The 23,218-nt window shown below is 44.2% G+C and overlaps 1 protein-coding gene across 1 annotated transcript in view; it reads right to left on the bottom strand.

The window, feature by feature from the left end:
* The window catches only part of ZNF541 (zinc finger protein 541), a 54,184-nt gene that overhangs the window by 20,431 nt on the left and 10,535 nt on the right, over positions 1–23,218 (bottom strand). The window contains exons 4-10 of the mRNA XM_073321740.2: positions 14,648–14,706; positions 11,288–11,447; positions 10,050–10,217; positions 8,645–8,981; positions 7,266–7,329; positions 2,113–2,255; positions 1,499–1,602 (exon numbers count right to left, since the gene is read on the bottom strand). Of these exons, the coding sequence (XP_073177841.2) occupies positions 1,499–1,602; positions 2,113–2,255; positions 7,266–7,329; positions 8,645–8,981; positions 10,050–10,217; positions 11,288–11,447; positions 14,648–14,706 (1,035 nt within the window). The remainder of the gene's footprint in view (positions 1–1,498; positions 1,603–2,112; positions 2,256–7,265; positions 7,330–8,644; positions 8,982–10,049; positions 10,218–11,287; positions 11,448–14,647; positions 14,707–23,218) is intronic.

Raw genomic sequence — 23,218 nt, 5'->3', positions numbered from 1 at the left:
TAAAATAATAGATGGCATACAGAAGGTAGATCAGGAACTTCTGTTCTCTCTGTCTCACAACACAAGAACAAAGGGAAAGTCAATTAAATTAAATAGTGGGAAATTCAAAACTGGTAAAAAGAAATACTTTTTCAAACATGAAATTAAACTGTGGAACTCGCTGCCACAGGAAGCTGTTGAGACCAAGAATTTAACAAGATTCAAAATGGAACTGGATATTTATATGGATAAAAGGAATGTCCAGAGTTATAAAAAAATGACAAAAATTTTGGAAGGGATATTAAACCTTGTTCTTCAGGTCTTAAACCAATCTCCGACTCTGAGAGACTGGGATGAGACCTATGTGGGAAGCAAATTATCCCACATCTTCTGACTGCAGGATTCTTCCATCTTCCTCTAAAGCATCTGGTGCCAGCCATTGGAAGAGACAGCATACTGGACTATCTACCTTGGGTTTCATCTAGTCTGGTGATTCTTAATTTTCAGAATGGGAATTACATAACCTTTTTATTAAAATACATTTAAAACACTTTTAAAGTAACAAAATAATGTATAGCTAATTAATATACCAAAATTTTTAAAAATTTAAATCCTATGAACCAGTGCCAGACAGGCTTAAGTGTAATGATAACAAATATGTAGGGGATAAAACTGAGCGCAATTTTAGGTTAATTTGAAAATGGCATGGCAGAGGCTCCCAGCTACTAAAACTTGTATTCTCTATGCCCTTGAACTCTAAAAATGCAAGACTTGGCTTACAGATGTTCTTGAAAATACGAAAACGGTAATGCTCTTTATATTTCAGTTTTACACTTGAGCAGTGTAGCTCAAACTCTGTGACACAGAAGGTCATATTGACAGCTGTCCAAGCATCTGAGTTTGGCATCTAATGTGCACAGAAATGTACATGGGGGTAAAAACTAAAATCTCTCTTCTCCCAATCATAATATCTACACTTAAGCTCATGTGTAAATTCATCCCTGTCCAGGAAAGCACATAAATACAATCCCATTGACTTCAATAGAGCTTAAGTACAACCTTAAAGTTAAACATGTTCACGTGTTTTCTTTCAATAGGAATGTGTTCCTGAATCAGAAAGGAACAGAAATGACTTGTTAGTTGAACTGCAGTGAAAACTCAAAATAATATTCACTAAGCTACTAAAGTGCAATAGCAAATTTGGGGGGCTGATCCTGCATCCACCGAAGTCAATGGAAGGTGAACACTATTTCCAATGGAAACAGTGATAAATCTTTCTTGATGGCCTGTTAGATATGGATGCACCACCAGGGGTGTTTAATAATTCTAAGATACAGAAATTCAGACAGTAACAATAGGATTTGGTAGGCTGCATTTAAATTTAGAGACACCGGGTCAAATTTTACTCTTAGTTACAAGTGGTGTAAGCCTGGACAAAATGGAATTACTTCCAATTCACACAAGTTGTAACTAAGAACAGAACTTGGCCAGTTATTACCTATGACTAAATAGCTCTTACCAGAATATTGCCTTGTGCTTCATGCAGACAATGCAGGGCTAGTTCTAGATTGGTCCCTCCCCCTGGCATCGCACTGGAGCAGGCCACATTTAGTAGTCCTGTTACTGCAACCACAATCAGAAAGCAGAGTCAAGTTCCATGATGGAGGTAGGAAAAGTGCATGAGAACATTACTTTAAGGAAAAAAGAACAATTGCGATACTCAAATGGGCCGCTAGTAAAACACAGAAAGAATGGTGAAATGTCTCATCTGTTTTAAACATGGCTATCTCACTGATAAACCAGTGTGCTTAAGCAAAACATCTCCTCTTTCAAAGTCACTGTAGATGAATGGAGACTAATGGAGATGTTCATGACTATTTGTGATGAGGAGATGTCACTGGGAGCACAACAGCTGTCTAATTTGTTTACTGCTTCAGCTCTCCCAAAACTAAGCAAATCACTTCCCTGTAATGCAACTGTGTTGAGAAAGAGGTCAAGAAAATTAACATTTTCCACAGCACAATGCAGTTAATAAGCAAGAGAATTAAAAAAGAACACAAGGTTGCAATGACAGCAAAACAATTTCTAAACATAAAATCTTGGGATAGTCTTAGGATAAAATTTTTAAGACACCTCTGTCCTGTGTTTCCTGGTTGGTTGCAATGTCTCCCCAGGGTTTCCACACTAACGATGCTGCATGTTCATCATTTTCTAAAAATGCTCTATCCTGGAGGTTTGGTATCTCTGCCTGAAACCGGTTTCCAATGTTAATGTGTCTAAAATAAAAAGTGGGGGATGGGAGACAATGAATTGGGAACAAATACAACTCAATAAGTCAGCAGATACACACAAACACACACAGAGCAACACAGCATTTCAGAGGATACAGATGAACAAGGTGCAGTGTGATAAATATGTCATTTATGCTGTGCACAAATGCATCTGCAAACCATACTAGTGCACCTTATCTGTTCCCAAGTAAACAGCAATAGACAATGGGTATGTCTACAATGCCAGCAGGAGTGAGCTTCCCAGCCCAGGTCGACAGACTTGGGCTAGCAGCTTTTGTGCTAGCAGTCTACAAATTGCTGTGTAGACTGCTTGAGCTAGAGGGGGTTGGCTTCAGAGTCCCCTGTTCCAGCCCATTCCACAACTTCCAAGTGTTGTCTACACGCTTATTTTTTGAGCGCTAGCGTGAGCCCTGCTAGCCTGTCGCTGTTGACCTGGACCAGGAAGCTTGCTTCTGCGGGCCGTCTATACCCAATAAAAGCCTGACATACTGCTGCATTATTCCAGTTTCGTGTCAATGTAATATCGTCTAAAGCAACGGCGTTACACCGGTGTAAAATTGGAGTAACCTAGCAGTGCATCAGGCCCTGAGCAACTACAAAATTAAAAGTAGGTCACTAACCCTGACTTTCAGCTATTCAGTGGCTTATATGAAACATAATTGATTATAACTGGGCAGGTACCCACATCACAAAAACTATCATCAGAACAGGTGTCCTTGTTGGAAAACTCAGCATTGAGGCCAAGGAGTGAATGAGCCAAGGAGACTGAACACCTTATACCTACTGGGAGTACCTCTGCAGGCAAAGGTAAGTTGAAGCATATTGGCAGGACAGGGAAGGAAAGTCTGAACTGAGGTGCCCACACCATCAATTGTCTGGGAAAGCCATAACTTCAGTTCTCCTGCTGCCAGTCTTGAAATTATGAGCTGGTATTTTATATATAAGAACAATACAGTTCAGAGCTGTAGATCATTCCCAGTGAGAGACATAGCGATGGGCTTAATATCTTCCCCTTGGCTGGATCAAAGAAGGCTTAGAACAGATGTGTAGTCTCAACTGATGGCCCCATAATGAGCATTCGGTGTAACGTGTATGGTTCAAGTATTCTGTGTGCCTAAACTATGTGTAAAACTCTTAGGACATCAAGATCTTTTTCACCAGTATTACTTTTATCCTCCTTAATTCTCAGTCAGCTCTGCCGACTTGTGGTTTTCACAGTTTCCCCTTATGCACTGCTCTAGGGTTTGCCTTTACAGTTCTTGCTCTTGTAAATGGCATGAAACTCTTCAATGGGTTGTCTTATTGCAGGATAATCCTGTTATAGATTATCTTGTTACTACGTATATTTAACCCACATGGTGCAATCTTGTTAACAATGCCCCCTTCCGGATATGTTACCAGATCTTAGCTTTTCATTAGATGCCAAGCTACACAACACTGCTGTATTCACTGCAAACAGAATTAGTCGTCTTTGATCAATCTTACTTCATTGTTCCACAACTACCGTAGCACTGTCACTGTTTGTCCACGTTATGCATTCAATGACAATCAGAGAAGACTCTGTCCTTCCTTAGCTAATCAGAGCCCAAACAAAAGGAATCTAATACGTATATAGTCCCTGTTCACCTTTTCTATTTTACAAGAACCACAATATCACTCACGCTATTAAACTCACTCCATACTAAAATATTTAAAATTGCTAGCCAAGTATTTAAGTATCATCATCTGTCATCGCTGTTGACAAAAATACAGTTGACAGAATTATAGCTGTTAAGGATGGACATTTATATGGGTAACAAGAATACTCAGAAAGAAAAGGAGGACTTGTGGCACCTTAGAGACTAACCAATTTATTAGAGCATAAGCTTTCGTGAGCTACAGCTCACTTCCTCAGATGCATATCGTGGAAACTGCAGCAGGCTTTATATATACACAGAGAATATGAAACAATACCTATTCCCACCCCACTGTCCTGCTGGTAATAGCTTATCTAAATACTTATCTAATACTCAGAGTTATAACAGTAAGGATTTTTTAAAAAGACAAGCGTTTCAGAAGCGCTGTAAGCCCTCCTGCTTCAGGACATAAGCCAATCTCTAACTAATGGAGGATCTGGAAAAATCTTTCCCTGGTGTCAGGTTATGCCATAACTACTTTCTGCATGGTTCTTACACCTTCCTCTGAAGCAGCTGGTATTGGTCATTCTCAAAGACAGACTAATAGACTAGGTGGACAACTGATCTGATCCAGTGTGACAATTCCTATGTTCCTAGATCTTAAAGATGGAAAAGACCTAACAGGTAACTTGTTCTACTTCCCCTACTATATACAGGTTTGAAATCTGACTGATTGCCTCTAGTACATTAGATTCCTTGTAAATCTGGCACTGCAAAAATGTTTAGATTCCACTATACAATCATCATTTTACAATCTGAATTAAAACCATGTATTAATCCACACAATCCAATCTCTCCCTCGTGAGGTAGGTATTAGTACCATTTTGTATATATCATGTGACAGGGAAGGCCAGATGGCTATAGGAGAGTAATTTTTTTTTAACCTAGAATGGGTTTAATGAGTTTTATTTTAGACAACCTACATGACAGGCAGATATATTAGCCCCAGGCTAAGTAGGTCCCTTTCCCTGGGTAAGGTAACAGGGAAGGTTCCAGAACAATCAGGAACCTTCTGGAGACAATTAAGACAGGCTGATTAGAACACCTGCAGCCAATCAAGAAGCTGCTAGAATCAATTAAGGAAGGCTAATCAGGGCACCTAGATTTTAAAAAGGAGCTCAATTCAGTTTATGGTGTGCGTGTGAGGAGCTGGGAGCAAGAGGCATTAGGAACTGAGAATGAGAACGCAGACTGTTGGAGGACTGAGGTATACAAGCATTATCAGACACCAGGAGGAAGGTCCTATGGTGAGGATAAAGAAGGTGTTGGGAGGAGGCCATGGGGAAGTAGCCCAGGGAGTTGTAGCTGTCGCACAGCTGTTCCAGGAGGCACTCTAGACAGCTGCATTCCACAGGGCCCTGGGCTGGAACCTGGAGTAGAGGGCGGGCCCGGGTTCCCCCCAAATCCTCCCAACTCCTGGTCAGACACAGGAGGAGTCGACCTGGACTGTGGGTTCAGAAAAACGGCCAAGCTGAGGGCTGCCATGAAGCTCCAAGGCGAGCAAATCCGCCAATAAGCGCAAGACCCACTAAGGTAGAGCAGGAACTTTGTCACAATCAGAAAACAAAGGGAGATAGATTAAGTGGGTTGTCCAAAGCCTCAGAGGGAATCATTGTCAGAAATATTATCAGAATTCAGAAGTCCCTGGTTGGCTCCTAGTCCTGTGCTCAGACCACACCTCTCCACCTGCCTCACATTCATTCACATGAATATACTACAAAGAACTTGCATCCCTTGATTAATCTTAGCAAATTAACCTCTTTGCTCTTAGATAATCATGGAGTTATCACAGGAATTAATGTGCCCCTACACAAATAATAAACCAGGCTCTCCCTCCTAAATTTCTGATCTGTAAAGTGAGAGGCAGAGGGTGAAATTAACAACGGATAACAAGAAAGGTGGCTATGACAGATGACAGAGCAGGATGTCTAAACAGCCTAAGAAAAAATGAAAAGGCAGAGCAATCTTTATTTATTATGCTAGCCTCATGCATAACCCAGTCCATGTTTAATGGGGATAGCACTGGATATTTTGTAGCAACTTCATTTTGGCCAGCATCTGACATTATCTGGCCAAAAATGCTATTAATCCAGCCAATGATGCAAGACAGTGAGAGAGTCAGCCAAATGACGGATTTGTGGGTGGGTGAAGGAGGAGGGAAGTGGATAATGTTATCTTAAAAGGCCTTTAAAACATTGTAGTTGCAATAGCCAAGATTCTCAGTCTCCTAAAATTGTATTTTCCTCCACTATTAACATTTTCTGAGTTCCTTTATTAATGGGGAGTGTAGAAAAAAAGGGATGCATTAGATAGAATGACTTGACCAAACATCATGAGTAACACAGTCAAACTTTGTTTAAATTGATGCAGTAACACTCCGTATTTATACAGTTCCTTTGCTCCAAACATTGAGTGCTTTACAACCATTTAATTAAGGGTTACAACACAAACGTGAAAAAGCTATCTGTGTTACTATTCCTATTCAGGGATCAATAAACTGAGGCACAGAAAGAGGAAGTGAAATTTAAGCAAGGGTAAGAACAGCATGGTATAATAGTTAAAGCACAAGAGCATACTTCCAAATGAGAATATTCTCTTTATTAGAATACTAATACTAACATAACTCATATGGCTGTTTTGAAGCTTTATTCATTCATGTTTGTAAAGCACTTTTCGATCCTTAGACGGAATGGTCTAGTGAAGTGCAAAGTAGGGACCAATTCAGCATGGTTCTTAAGACTGTGCGTAACACTAAGCACATGAGTAGTTCCATTGAAGTCAATGGTCTACTCATGTGCTTAAAGTTAAGCACGTGGTGAACTGGTGTCTGAACTTGACAGCAAATTAGTGTCTGAGTCAAGAACTGAACCCAGCAAACTACTCCTAGACCCTTCTTTAACCCCTGAACAGCACTCCATGCATTTAAAGCACTGCTTTCCATTCCATTCCATGTATTCATGAATTCCATTCTCTCTTGCCCCTGGCATTGTGCTGCCCGCTGACATTTCAGAGTCAAAAGAACAACTTTGTGTCTATGGAATTACAGAAAACCCACAGCCCCATATGCTAATATTTTGCCTATGACTAGCTTGTACGGTGGGATCTGTCTTGCATTCAAACTTTCTCACTCCTTCCCTCAGACCAATGGTCCAGCTAGTCCAATTATCCCATCTTCTGCAGTAGCCACTGAAGGATACTGTAGAGGGAAGGAAATAGCTCTATTCTCATAATGATGTGTCCAGTCACTTGTTTAAAGCTACAATACTGACTAATGGAGAAGCATGACATTTTTTATTATTATTATTATGCCCCAACTTACGGCTTTATGCTGATTTTGGTGTTATCTTTCACAAGACAGAATCCAAAGTCTCCATCCATTCTGCCTAAAAAAATATAAATACATTGAAGATAAATGTACTCACAAGACCCTTCCCCTTGGCCTTACTTGCCATGCTCATCTAAAATCTCTCGGCAACTACTTTTGCAGATATTTAATTCTTGGAACTCCCACCGACTTCAGTGGAACTACTCACATGACTATGTCTTTCAAGAAGAGGCCCTCAATATGGAACATCCTCACACAATTTTTCAGTTTTGGTTTTTTTGACCACTCATCACAAGCTGTCATCCCACAGGCATAACAGGTCTTTATTTTGGAATCATAAACAAAATCTAAATACCATACAATATTAAATATAATACATCTCTACCCCGATATAACGCAACCCGATATAACAAGGGTTTGCATACAACGCAGTAAAGCAGCGCTCTGGGGGGCGGGGCTGCTTTAATAATGGAAACGCTCGAGGCCAAAGCAAGTTCGATATAACATGCTTTCACCTATAGCGGTAAGATTTTTTGGCTCCCGAGGACAGCGTTATATCCCAGTAGAGGTGTATCTGGAGCCAAATTCTGGCAGGTGTATTCCTCCTTTCAGAAATCAGCAGCCAGTACAAGAAGCACAAACCGGAAGATGTCTGCTCCTATTCTCCCTGGCTGTCTGTGACAGGAGTTGCAAACTCTTGGGCAGCACTACGTTGGGTGTTGGACTAGATGACCTCCTGAGGTCCCTTCCAACCCTGATATTCTATGATTCTATGTACACCCCTAACTCAGCAATGGCCCCTAAATATAACTCAACCACAGATTATACATGCTTTTAGCAGGAATAATCAGACCTTGGAGGAGGGAGAGCTGTGCACGGGGCTGCAGTGTTGGAAAACACAGGTATATACTGATGCATATTTTACACTGTTTTGGAGTAAAGCTGTATATAACACTGTTCTAGGATTGGTAGAATTTGACCCCAGGAATGGGAACATATATAATGACTGAATTTTGATGCCTCTATACTAATATTTGTACATTTTGGTGTAACTGTCAAATGCTTTTAACGCTTAGACCAACACAACAGAAAAGTAGTGCAAGAAAATTAGTTGAGCAGTTTTCATTCTTAACTTACACTGTTGGACATATAGGTCCAGATTTTCCATTGATCTTTACATTGTGTCATTGACACCAGTGCAAAAGTGTGGGCCTTTCTAATGTAGTACCAATTAAGCCCATTTTGCATTGTAGTAAATATCTGCACAAAGGTCAGGGCAACAGACAATCTGGGCCCATACAACTAATGATAGCAAACTGGATTTCTTTCTATTATTATTATTAGCTGAATGTGAACACTGTGGTTTTTGTTACCTAGAATGGTACTGTACAACTTGTTGGGACCAGCATTAGTAGAGGAAGAACAAAGAGTGTTGAAATAAAGCCCTGATCCCTCCCGTATTGGGCTGAGCATAGGAGGCGGGGTATATGGAGAGTTTTGGAATAAGTCTCTCAGGAGGTGGTCAACCATGTAGACAGGTGATCGAAGATTACTCTCATGGCATCCTCCCATCATGGCTGTCTGCATCTCAGCACATAAGGGAGGTGGAGGTGGGATAAAGAGCGATTTGGGACGAGTCTGTCTCTTCCTCTTTTTTTGGGGCAAACTTTTCCTGAGGTCCTTCTCATCCTGGCTTTCCTTTTCATTAACCTGAGGAGACATTTCATTTGGAATTTTAATTGACCACAGGAACAAGTGTAACAAGTGTGAGTCTCTGGCATTTAAGGTGTGTGGCATATGACCAACATGAAGCACTTAAAATCATTTAACAGAGGAGGAAACTTGAAATTACATGGGACTCATGTCGTTTGCATGTTTGGGTTTTTCTAGCATCTCACTTTGGTGATTCATCATTTTTGGGACTAATAATTAATAGCAAACATCAAGATTTAGAGCAGAGTTAAAGAAAGGACCCTCTTCTGCAGCCCTTACTCATGCAAGTAGTCCCGTTTAAGTCAACGGAAGTATTCACATGAGCAAGGAATGAAAACTAGAGCTCTATGTAAGTTTCCTTGTAATCATATAGAGTTGAGTTATTGCGAATCCTTCCTAAAGAGTTCAGATATACTCTAATTTGCTTTAAACCAAATGATTATCCTACACAATAATCAAATTCACCAACTAGTGCTGATAGCAAAGTAAGTCTGTGAAATTCCTTCCTAATAATTTTTCTAGGAAAGCCTATTTGCTAACTTCTTAGCTAAAATATTCACTTGCTACTGGTGACAAAGAATTACCAGAGAAGGCAATTACTAGCAAGAAACAGAACAAATTACTTTTTTTCAAATCTAACAAATTAAATAAACTCAGTTAAATGTTGCCTCAACTCTGTAATTGTAAATATTTATTTTTTCCACAAAACCAAAAGCCAAATACAAGGCTTGCATCATAATTCAGACATTTCTCACAATCTTCAAATGTTATGCAACTCAAAGTGGTTTACTGCATTAAAATATTTATATATTTCCAATTGATTAATCTCACAGGTCCATATGAACCCCTCACATTGCAGTGAAATTCACTGCTGTATAGAAAGCCGCCACTGAAATGCCACTTAAGTTTTATTTTAAGGGTTTAAGTAGAACCTAAGTGGTGCATAGGCTTTTTGCTAACCATCTGAGCAGGGAGGGATTTCACATACTGGTGCACAATTGCTCACAGAAGTTGTCCCATTAAAGTCAATGTATACCATGTAGAAGAACACAAATCACAACCCACTTTGTTCCTGGTCTGTTGGTTCATAGCTGTCACAGGTACAGAGACTGGGATCACAAGAGGTGCCACTGTTACATCTTCTAAAGGTTTCTTAATTTCTGATGGAGTGTTTCCATCTCCTATTCGCTTGAGTGACAATTTCTGAGGGTTTAAGTTTTCTGCATTGTACACCTTAACACAAAAAATTCTAATAAATAATAATAATAACAGGCATATCTCATAGCATCTTTTCATCTGAGGATCTCAAAGTGCTTTGCAAACAATTAATTCTCACAATATCCTTCTGCATTAGAGCACTATTATTATCACTATTTTATATATGGAAAAAATGAAGACCCAATGATTTAAATGACTTTCTCCAAAGTAACATAACAAGTTAGTGACAGAGCCAGGAACAGAACCCATAAGTCACAGTCCCTTATTCTAACCATTATGCCACACTCCACGCCAAACTTGGCTCTCAAACCCTAAGACTGTGCTACCACAGTAGCATAGGCACTGACTTCTGCTCCCGTTGGTGGGTGCTTGACCCCCCTCTATGCCCGGCCTCGGCCTCGGCCCCGCCCCCACTCCAACCCTTCCATGAGGCCCTGCCCCATCCCAACCCTGCCCTGCCCCAACTCCACCCCCTCCCTGCCCCTATTCTAACTCCTTCCCCAAATCCCCAACCCAGCCCCACCTCTTCCCTGCCTCCTCTCCTGAGTGCGCCACATTCCTGCTCCTTCCCCTCCCTCCCAGCACGCCACCAAATAGCTGTAGGCGGAGGAGCAGGGACATGACACACTCGGGTGGGGAAGGTGGGGATGCGGGAGCAGCTTGGCTGCCAGTGGGTGCAGAGCACCCATTAATTTTTCCCCGTGGGTGCTCCAGCCCAGGAGTATCCACGGAGTCAACCCCTATGCACAGTAGACGCACTTAAAAAATTCTATCTTATAAAAAGAAAGTGACCATTTTCAATGATATTCCCTGTCTATATAGTAGAAAATTTTGTGGGAAATAGCACTCTTTTGAAACATTACAATTGTTTAAGAATGCCTACTGAACAATAACCACTTGAAGGGTGTCTGATAGTTCCAGAATTCTAGATTCTATCCTATTATTCTTAATTTTCAATACAAAGGTTAAGGTGCTTCAAGGTATTTTTATCCCCATAGGCCAGGAACAGGTTTTAAAGAATCCTTGTGGCTTTAATTCATACTCCCATTAACTAACAAGCACTGAGGGATTCAATTTCCCTTTACCTGCTGTTCCATTTTCCCTGGTGGTGAATGCCATTGTTCACTTTGGAAACACATATGGCTGTTTAAACCTTTCTCAGTATAGAACAGCTGACCGCAGGTCTTGCAAACGAAACCACTTGCATATTCGTTCCCATCTGCAGGAACACCACTGGTGTTATTACTAAGCGTGAAAAGCAAGGTAAAAGGATGGAAAATTAACATTATGAAGCTGAACTACTCTTTGCAATTTAGTCTCTATCAACATTAGGTGCATGCTTGCATTCCCGTCTTTAGTTCTCATTTTATGTCTAGCTAGAAAAGAAGTCTCTACAGTTCATTTATCAGCAAACTATGTTAACCAGAGAAAAATCCCCACTGGGACATAAATCATCCATGTTAGAAAGATAGTTTTAAACAGAAGATGCAATGAAATGCCCTCTTGGGTATTTACATGCAATTGTACCTCTGTTACCAACTATGTAGAAATGCCTTTTCCAAAAAGCAACACACAAAGTGGGTGAGGTAGTATCTTTTACTGGACCAACTTCTGTTGGTGACAGAGATGAGCTTTTGAGCTTACACAGAGCTCCACACCACTTCCTCTAAAAATGATGGCCTGCATTCAAATCCCGCAGAGCATTTTCTTAAGCCATCCATTAAACATACCATATGGAATTTCTGTAATTGAGATGTTGCCATCGGAAAACATGTGTTACATGTGGGTTGTTTTTCCTTTTATTTTTTTTTCCCCTAATGAATTTTTTGCTGATGAATGGCGACAGATTGACAGCTCTGGAGACTCAAGTCCTCTATCCACAACACAAACAAAGCAAAGGCAGTTCAAGCTTTCCAATACCCACCCACCTACCACCCTAATGTGGAGGGACCACCTTAAGGGTGAGAATGAGAGATGAGTTCAGACTCTATGGTCCATTCAGTCCTTGGCTCCTCTCCTGGGGCTAGAAATGGAAGATGGGGAGAGAGAGAAGGAGACTACCTTGATGTGTGGGTGATTTTTTTTTTATGTGGACACTTGCTCACTATGAACTGTGACTTTCAGTCATTACGGACCAGGAATGGATTCTTCAGATTCTTAATAAATGTCAATCAATTTCTTAACGATGGAAAATTATTGGCGTATCTATCACGGTTAGTGGCATTGTAGGAAAGGCAGCTGTTTGTGCAGTTTAAATGAAGAATCATATTAATCTGCGCCATGTCTACAGAAGAATTAAATCAGTGGGCCATATTCTACTCTCAAGCTACACCCGTGCAACTTCATTGAATTCAACTGAATTTCACTAGATTGAACTGTAAGGCTATGACTCAGCAACCTCCTTGTGCCAACTGGCAGAGAACTCCCAGGCTGCGTAGGGATGCATAGGAATCCCTACGATGGTATATGATACCAAAGAGTGATATGTGAAGTCTCTATCAACAACCACTGATTATTAGTCACTCTGTAATGTATGTTTGAGTAATATTTAGGAAGTTATGTATCTATACTGGAAATTATGTTCTTAAAGCCTTGAAGTTAAAAGCAGGTCACCAGGAGGTAACCAGCCTTGGATAGATTCTGTTTGGTCAGGGGATGCTTCTCTCTCTTTGATTGGCCAAATGTGTATTGTGCACCGAGTGTCTCACAAGGTAAGCCTATGTGCACGTGGAGCCAGATGCTAATTAAAAAATTGCAAGGTCAACAAGAGGGGGAGGCCACAGGGAAGAACAATAAGCAGGAGGGTGACCTGTTTATGAATAAAGATCAAAGGACTGTTTGGATGTATCTGGGATTGCAAAGAGACACAGGGGATCTCTCCACTGACAAAGCAAGAGGACAACATGACTTGTCTCATGAACAGAAGATTACAGCTAAGACTGGCTATAATACACTGCAAGGATTTTGGGTGTGCTTTCCTTCTATATGACATGATAATGTCTTGTTAGCTAAGTTTAGCCGCTACAAAGCATGTTATGATTTTATTTTATATGTAGCCATTTGTTTCTATTAGTTCTACTTCCTTCTTCCCAGTCTATGTTCTTTGTTAAATAAACTACTTCAAGGTTTTTACTATAAACATATCTAAGTGCTGTGTGTTGATCAGAGTGGCGATTCTTAGCTGTAACTGCTACACTGGGGTGTCCTCTTCCTTGGGGAGTAGCGGATCTATGAATTCTGTGAGTGTTCAGTGGAACAGGTGCTGGATACTCCAGGGGGATGCTCAGAGTTCAGAGTTGAAGTGTGCATATCATTAACCCGTAAAGAGAGGATGGGGCCTGCAGAAGCCTGAAGGTAGTGCTTGTGTCACCTGAGGCTTGTGGTGTCAGGGAGCTGAGCCTTGGTGGGCACAGACAAGGCTTCCTCCCGCTAAGAGCTGGTGGTAGCAAGGTGCCTCAGAGCCCTGGGTACCACAGATAGTGTCACAAAGGCTCAGACTTAAGCATGGGGCAGCACATAGCTGTATCACCCAAAGAGGAACCCCAGGAATGAACTGTGACCCTACGTCACAGCTCCTCCCCTCCTTCCCCAGGGAGGAGTAAGCTCTGACACCCCCTTTCAGGGAACAGCTTACTTCCTCATTTAATAAATAATCAGCTCCACTGGCTAACATATGGGAAGATAGACCATGGCTTACTTGCGGAAGGAATATCAGGAGTGCAGTCCCTGCTCTCTACACCAGCACCCAAGCTGTGATGCAGATAGGTTTTAAGCAGCTGAACAGAAGGAGGGGGAAAGGTGTTTACTTCCCTATGCAGCCACTGAGGACCAGGGCACAAACTTGCCGTAAATAAATTACTGGTCATAAAATTATCCATTCACTTTTAAACATCCAGCTTCAGTATTTGACTCTCTGTTCCTACAATAAATTTCAAAGGCTGACTACTCATTGTGGATGAAACTCAGCACAAGACCTGTACTCAACTTAAGACCCACTGAAGCCCTTCTTGCCCAGAGGTGAATCTCATTTAATTTTATTCTAAATTTGCCTTCCATTCCTTTCATTGTGAACCCTCATTCATTATGGTAATGTGTGAAAAGAAAAGGATTGGTCAGTTTTTATTACCATATTAATAACCTTAAATACCACACTCAAATATCCCTCTGTCATACTTAAGTTGCTATATGGCTTTCATGCTTGTGGATTAGAAAGTAGTTTTATGAAAGCCTTGTGGCTCAAATTCAAACACCTATTAATTAGCATAATCTCAGAGCTAGCCAAAAAAAAGGGTTATGTAAAAATCCAACCCTAAGGGAGCAAATACATCATTTGGACTCTTACTGCTAACACAGACATTTGAAGCCAAACCTAAAAGTAAAAATAAAAATCTGTGTGACATTACTTTATCTGAAGCTCTGTCAAGACTACAGTGTACCCTGCTTACCATCCAGCTGACAAGTTTTCTTCCCTCACTGCATTAGTAAGGCTGCAGATATTTCCACCCTGAGTTTAAAAAAAAAAAATCAAAAACAGATGTTATGCTGTCCATGATTTAAACTTACAATATAGTTATTCCATACTGAAACAAGACATGGAACTTCAGAGTTCTTTCATTTCTAAAAATAACACTTTGCAGTTATATGGTTTAGAAACTTTCTTTACAGGATCCCAAAGCCCTTTACAAACATTAATGAATTTATCCTCATAACCCTTGTGTGCATATACAAATAACATGAGTTCCAAACAACAGCACTCTTATATCATAAGTTGCTTACTTCCCATTACAAGACCCTCTAAAAGAGAGAGCAATCATCAGCACAGAGAAAGTAACCTCCTGCAGAAGAATGCCAGAGAGGGAGGATCCTCTCCTCCTACTTTCCAATCTCTTAGGCTCCTAATGCATGGTGCCCACATGCAGGGATTTGGGGAGGGAAGCAAGACGCCCCATATAAACTTCAAGGAGTTAAGAGAGTTCCTATAGCTTCTGAGCCCCGTGCAGGTTTCCTAGTGCCGGCATTCCTCTGGCCCAGCCAGCATCTCACTCCTCCCACAGCAATGGCAGGCCCCTTCCATTACAGAGAGCCTTCTGCAAGGTCCTAGGGGAAGGCAGGGAACAGTACAACAGAGGTGGCTCAGCACCTGCCCCCACAGTATGGAGTAGGGGGGATTCCTTGCACAAAGGTTCACCTCAGTGCATAGATGACAGGCGACCTTCTGGCCAGCAGAAACAGCAGCAGTTTGTGCAAAGCCTGGACAAAAGCATGCATATGAACTCTCCATCAGAGTAGTGCATGAGGGTGAGATGTCAGCAGACTGCATGGGGCAGGAAGTGCAACTAATAATCAACACAAGAAAAATGACTCTCCACAAAACCTTGGAGACTCAAAACTCCTATTTATCCACAGAACACGTACAGCATGGGCAGCACTATTGCAAGCAGCTTCCCTACACAATTGCATCAATGTGCCTCATCTGTGACCTGAAAGGACTATCTCTAAGCTCTGGTCTACACTAGGATGTTAGGTCGAATTTAGCAGCGTTAAATCGATGTAAACCTGCACCCGTCCACACAATGAAGCCCTTTATTTCGACTTAAAGAGCTCTTAAAATCGATTTCCTTACTCCACCCCTGACAAGTGGATTAGCGCTTAAATCGACGTTGCTGGCTCGAATTTGGGGTACTGTGGACACAATTCGATGGTATTGGCCTCCGGGAGCTATCCCAGAGAGCTCCATTATGACCGCTCTGGACAGCACTCTCAACTCAGATGCACTGGCCAGGTAGACAGGAAAAGAACCGCGAACTTTTGAATCTCATTTCCTGTTTGGCCAGCGTGGCAAGCTGCAGGTGACCATGCAGAGCTCATCAGCACAGGTGACCATGATGGAGTCCCAGAATCGCAAAAGAGCTCCAGCATGGACCGAACGGGAGGTACGGGATCTGATCGCTGTTTGGGGAGAGGAAACCGTGCTATCAGAACTCCATTCCAGTTTTCGAAATGCCAAAACCTTTGTGAAAATCTCCCAGGGCATGAAGGACAGAGGCCATAACAGGGACCCGAAGCAGTGCCGCGTGAAACTGAAGGAGCTGAGGCAAGCCTACCAGAAAACCAGAGAGGCGAACAGCCGCTCTGGGTCAGAGCCCCAAACATGCCGCTTCTATGATGAGCTGCATGCCATTTTAGGGGGTTCAGCCACCACTACCCCAGCCGTGTTGTTTGACTCCTTCAATGGAGATGGAGGCAATACGGAAGCAGGTTTTGGGGACGAAGATGAGGAGGAGGAGGAGGTTGTAGATAGCTCACAGCAAGCAAGCGGAGAAACCGGTTTTCCCGACAGCCAGGAACTGTTTCTCACCCTAGACCTGGAGCCAGTACCCCCCGAACCCACCCAAGGCTGCCTCCTGGACCCAGCAGGCGGAGAAGGGACCTCTGGTAAGTGTACCTTTTAAAATACTATACATGGTTTAAAAGCAAGCATGTGAAAGGATTACTTTGCCCTGGCATTTGCGGTTCTCCTAGATGTAGTCCTAAAGCCTTTGCAAAAGGTTTCTGGGGAGGGCAGCCTTATTGCGTCCTTCATGGTAGGACACTTTACCACTCCAGGCCAGTAACACATACTCGGGAATCATTGTAGAACAAAGCATTGCAGTGTATGTTTGCTGGCATTCAAACAACATCCGTTCTTTATCTCTCTGTGTTATCGTCAGGAGAGTGAGATATAATTCATGGTCACCTGGTTGAAATAGAGTGCTTTTCTTCAGGGGACACTCAGAGGAGCCCATTCCTGCTGGGCTGTTTGCCTGTGGCTAAACAGAAATGTTCCCCGGTGTTAGCCACAGGGAGGGGGGAAGGTTGAGGGGGTAGTCACGCGGTGGGAGGAGGCAAAATGCGACCTTGTAACGAAAGCACATGTGCTATGTATGTAATGTTAACAGCAAGGTTTACCCTGAAAGAGTGTAGCCACTATTTTATAAAATGTGTCTTTTTAAATACCGCTGTCCCTTTTTTTTTTCTCCACCAGCTGCATGTGTTTCAATGATCACAGGATCTTCTCCTTCCCAGAGGCTAGTGAAGCTTAGAAAGAAAAAAAAACGCACTCGCGATGAAATGTTCTCCGAGCTCATGCTGTCCTCCCACACTGACAGAGCACAGACGAATGCGTGGAGGCAAATAATGTCAGAGTGCAGAAAAGCACAAAATGACCGGGAGGAGAGGTGGCGGGCTGAAGAGAGTAAGTGGCGGGCTGAAGAGAGTAAGTGGCGGGCTGAAGACAGGGCTGAAGCTCAAATGTGGCGGCAGCGTGATGAGAGGAGGCAGGATTCAATGCTGAGGCTGCTGCAGGACCAAACCAGTATGCTCCAGTGTATGGTTGAGCTGCAGCAAAGGCAGCTGGAGCACAGACTGCCACTGCTGCCCCTCTGTAACCAACCGCCCTCCTCCCCAAGTTCCATAGCCTCCACACCCAGACGCCCAAGAACGCGGTGAGGGGGCCTCCGGCCAACCAGCCACTCCACCACAGAGGATTGCCCAAAAAAAAGAAGGCTGTCATTCAATAAATTTTAAAGTTGTAAACTTTTAAAGTGCTGTGCTTAAAGTGCTGTGTGGCATTTTCCTTCCCTCCTCCACCAGCCCTCCTGGGCTACCTTGGTAGTCATCCCCCTATTTGTGTGATGAATGAATAAAGAATGCATGAATTTGAAGCAACAATGACTTTATTGCCTCTGCAAGCGGTGATTGAAGGGAGGAGGGGCGGGTGGTTAGCTTACAGGGAAGTAGAGTGAACCAAGGGGTGGGGGGTTTCATCAAGGAGAAACAAACAGAACTTTCACACCGTAGCCTGGCCAGTCATGAAACTGGTTTTCAAAGCTTCTCTGATGCGTACCGCGCCCTCCTGTGCTCTCCTAACCGCCCTGGTGTCTGGCTGCGCGTAACCAGCAGCCAGGCGATTTGCCTCAACCTCCCACCCCGCCATAAACGTCTCCCCCTTACTCTCACAGATATTGTGGAGCACACAGCAAGCAGTAATAACAGTGGGAATATTGGTTTCGCTGAGGTCTAAGCGAGTCAGTAAACTGCGCCAACGCGCCTTTAAATGTCCAAATGCACATTCTACCACCATTCTGCACTTGCTCAGCCTGTAGTTGAACAGCTCCTGACTACTGTCCAGGCTGCCTGTGTACGGCTTCATGAGCCATGGCATTAAGGGGTAGGCTGGGTCCCCAAGGATACATATAGGCATTTCAACATCCCCAACAGTTATTTTCTGGTCTGGGAATAAAGTCCCTTCCTGCAGCTTTTGAAACAGACCAGAGTTCCTGAAGATGCGAGCATCATGCACCTTTCCCGGCCATCCCACGTTGATGTTGGGGAAACGTCCCTTGTGATCCACCAGAGCTTGCAGCACTATCGAAAAGTACCCCTTGCGGTTTATGTACTCGGCGGCTTGGTGCTCCGGTGCCAAGATAGGGATATGGGTTCCGTCCATAGCCCCACCACAGTTAGGGAATCCCATTGCAGCAAAGCCATCCACTATGACCTGCACATTTCCCAGGGTCACTACCCTTGATATCAGCAGATCTTTGATTGCGTGGGCTACTTGCATCACAGCAGCCCCCACTGTAGATTTGCCCACTCCAAATTGATTCCCAACTGACCGGTAGCTGTCTGGCGTTGCAAGCTTCCACAGGGCTATCGCCACTCGCTTCTCAACTCTGAGGGCTGCTCTCATCTTGGTATTCATGCACTTCAGGGCAGGAGAAAGCAAGTCACAAAGTTCCATGAAAGTGCCCTTACGCATGCGAAAGTTTCGCAGCCACTGGGAATCGTCCCAGACCTGCAACATTATGCGGTCCCACCAGTCTGTGCTTGTTTCCCGAGCCCAGAATTGGCATTCCACAGCATGAACCTGCCCCATTAGCACCATGATGCATGCAGTGGCAGGGCCCATGCTTTCAGAGAAATCTGTGTCCATGTCCTGATCACTCACGTGACCGCGCTGACGTCGCCTCCTCGCCCGGTATCGCTTTGCCAGGTTCTGGTGCTGCATATACTGCTGGATAATGCGTGTGGTGTTTAATGTGCTCCTAATTGCCAAAGTGAGCTGAGCGGCCTCCATGCTTGCCTTGGTATGGCGTCCGCACAGAAAAAAGGCGTGGAACGATTGTCTGCCAAAGCTCTACAGATATAGAGCAGGTTGCACAGAGGAGCCAAGAGGCCAGTGAAGAAGCTTGGCAACATGTGACCTCCAGAAGAGGTAAGCGGAATGTCCGGGTTCCAGTAACACAGACACAGGTAACTAACCGCTTTCATGTTCTCTCCACAGGTATCGTTGCGGAGAGTGGACCAGATGATATGTCTGGGGCGAGAAAGCAGAAGGAGACTCTGCTGGTTGGAAGGCATGAGATGCGCTGTCCTGAGGTTGGGGGTTCCACGACCACCACCCCCAAGAGGAGAAGGCGGGTGGTGGTGGTCGGGGACTCTCTCCTCCGGGGGACTGAGTCATCTATCTGCCGCCCTGACTGGGAAAACCGAGAAGTCTGCTGCTTGCCAGGGGCTAAGATTCGCGATGTGACGGAGAGACTGCCGAGACTCATCAAGCCCTCGGATCGCTACCCCTTCCTGCTTCTCCACGTGGGCACCAATGATACTGCCAAGAATGACCTCGAGCGGATCACTGCGGACTATGTGGCTCTAGGAAGAAGAATAAAGGAGTTGGAGGCGCAAGTGGTGTTCTCGTCCATCCTCCCCGTGGAAGGAAAAGGCCTAGGTAGGGAGCGTCGAATCATGGAAGTCAACGAATGGCTACGCAGGTGGTGTCGGAGAGAAGGCTTTGGTTTCTTTGACCATGGGATGGTGTTCCATGAAGGAGGAGTGCTGGGCAGAGACGGGCTCCATCTTACAAAGAGAGGGAAGAGCATCTTTGCCAGCAGGCTGGCTAACCTAGTGAGGAGGGCTTTAAACTAGGTTCACCGGGGGAAGGAGACCAAAGCCCTGACGTAAGTGGGAAAGCGGGATACCGGGAGGAAGCACAGGCAGGAATGTCTGTGAGGGGAGGGCTCCTGCCCCATACTGGCAATGAGGGGCGATCAACAGGTTATCTCAAGTGCTTATATACAAATGCACAAAGCCTTGGAAACAAGCAGGGAGAACTGGAAGTCCTGGTGATGTCAAGGAACTATGACGTGATCGGAATAACAGAGACTTGGTGGGATAACTCACATGACTGGAGTACTGTAATGGATGGTTATAAACTGTTCAGGAAGGACAGGCAGGGCAGAAAAGGTGGGGGAGTAGCACTGTATGTAAGGGAGCAGTATGACTGCTCAGAGCTCCGGTATGAAACTGCAGAAAAACCTGAGTGTCTCTGGATTAAGTTTAGAAGTGTGAGCAACAAGAGTGATGTAGTGGTGGGAGTCTGCTATAGACCACCGGACCAGGGGGATGAGGTGGATGAGCCTTTCTTCCGGCAGCTCACGGAAGCTACTAGATCGCATGCCCTGATTCTCATGGGTGACTTTAATTTTCCTGATATCTGCTGGGAGAGCAATACAGCAGTGCATAGACAATCCAGGAAGTTTTTGGAAAGCGTAGGGGACAATTTCCTGGCGCAAGTGCTAGAGGAGCCAACTAGGGGGGGCGCTTTTCTTGACCTGCTGCTCACAAACCGGGTAGAATTAGTGGGGGAAGCAAAAGTGGATGGGAATCTGGGAGGCAGTGACCATGAGTTGATTGAGTTCAGGATCCTGACGCAGGGAAGAAAGGTAAGCAGCAGGATACGGACCCTGGACTTCAGGAAAGCAGACTTCGACTCCTTCAGGGAACGGATGGCCAGGATCCCCTGGGGGACTAACTTGAAGGGGAAAGGAGTCCAGGAGAGCTGGCTGTATTTCAAGGAATCCCTGTTGAGGTTACAGGGACAAACCATCCCGATGAGTCGAAAGAATAGTAAATATGGCAGGCGACCAGCTTGGCTTAATGGTGAAATCCTAGCGGATCTTAAACATAAAAAAGAAGCTTACAAGAAGTGGAAGGTTGGACATATGACCAGGGAAGAGTATAAAAATATTGCTCGGGCATGTAGGAATGTTATCAGGAGGGCCAAATCGCACCTGGAGCTGCAGCTAGCCAGAGATGATAAGAGTAACAAGAAGGGTTTCTTCAGGTATGTTGGCAACAAGAAGAAAGCCAAGGAATGTGTGGGCCCCTTACTGAATGAGGGAGGCAACCTAGTGACAGAGGATGTGGAAAAAGCTAATGTACTCAATGCTTTTTTTGCCTCTGTTTTCACTAACAAGGTCAGCTCCCAGACTGCTGCGCTGGGCATCACAAAATGCGGAAGAGATGGCCAGCCCTCTGTGGAGATAGAGGCGGTTAGGGACTATTTAGAAAAGCTGGACGTGCACAAGTCCATGGGGCCAGACGAGTTGCATCCGAGAGTGCTGAAGGAATTGGCGGCTGTGATTGCAGAGCCACTGGCCATTATCTTTGAAAACTCGTGGCGAACCGGGGAAGTCCCGGATGACTGGAAAAAGGCTAATGTAGTGCCAATCTTTAAAAAAGGGAAGAAGGAAGATCCTGGGAACTACAGGCCAGTCAGCCTCACCTCAGTCCCTGGAAAAATCATGGAGCAGGTCCTCAAAGAATCAATCCTGAAGCACTTGCATGAGAGGAAAGTGATCAGGAACAGCCAGCATGGATTCACCAAGGGAAGGTCATGCCTGACTAATCTAATCGCCTTTTATGATGAGATTACTGGTTCTGTGGATGAAGGGAAAGCAGTGGATGTATTGTTTCTTGACTTTAGCAAAGCTTTTGACACGGTCTCCCATAGTATTCTTGTCAGCAAGTTAAGGAAGTATGGGCTGGATGAATGCACTATAAGGTGGGTAGAAAGCTGGCTAAATTGTCGGGCTCAACGGGTAGTGATCAATGGCTCCATGTCTAGTTGGCAGCCGGTATCAAGTGGAGTGCCCCAAGGGTCGGTCCTGGGGCCGGTTTTATTCAATATCTTCATAAATGATCTGGAGGATGGTGTGGATTGCACTCTCAGCAAATTTGCGGATGATACTAAACTGGGAGGAGTGGTAGATACGCTGGAGGGGAGGGATAGGATACAGAAGGACCTAGACCAATTGGAAGATTGGGCCAAAAGGAATCTGATGAGGTTCAATAAGGATAAGTGCAGGGTCCTGCACTTAGGACGGAAGAACCCAATGCACAGCTACAGACTAGGGACCGAATGGCTAGGCAGCAGTTCTGCGGAAAAGGACCTAGGGGTGACAGTGGACGAGAAGCTGGATATGAGTCAGCAGTGTGCCCTTGTTGCCAAGAAGGCCAATGGCATTTTGGGATGTATAAGTAGGGGCATAGCGAGCAGATCGAGGGACGTGATCGTTCCCCTCTATTCGACATTGGTGAGGCCTCATCTGGAGTACTGTGTCCAGTTTTGGGCCCCACACTTCAAGAAGGATGTGGATAAATTGGAGAGAGTCCAGCGAAGGGCAACAAAAATGATTAGGGGACTGGAACACATGAGTTATGAGGAGAGGCTGAGGGAGCTGGGATTGTTTAGCCTGCAGAAGAGAAGAATGAGGGGGGATTTGATAGCTGCTTTCAACTACCTGAAAGGGGGTTCCAAAGAGGATGGCTCTAGACTGTTCTCAATGGTAGCAGATGACAGAACGAGGAGTAATGGTCTCAAGTTGCAGTGGGGGAGGTTTAGATTGGATATTAGGAAAAACTTTTTCACTAAGAGGGTGGTGAAACACTGGAATGCGTTACCTAGGGAGGTGGTAGAATCTCCTTCCTTAGAGGTTTTTAAGGTCAGGCTTGACAAAGCCCTGGCTGGGATGATTTAACTGGGAATTGGTCCTGCTTTGAGCAGGGGGTTGGACTAGATGACCTTCTGGGGTCCCTTCCAACCCTGATATTCTATGATTCTATGATTCTGACGGAGGGAGGGGCGACTGACGACACGGCTTACAGGGTTGGCTTCAGGGAGCTAAAATCAACAA

Source organism: Lepidochelys kempii, chromosome 23, assembly GCF_965140285.1.
Source record: "Lepidochelys kempii isolate rLepKem1 chromosome 23, rLepKem1.hap1, whole genome shotgun sequence".
Taxonomy (NCBI): Eukaryota; Metazoa; Chordata; order Testudines; family Cheloniidae; genus Lepidochelys; species Lepidochelys kempii.
The sequence above is the reverse complement of the archived record's forward strand: the minus strand, read 5'-3'. Positions and strand labels throughout refer to the sequence as shown.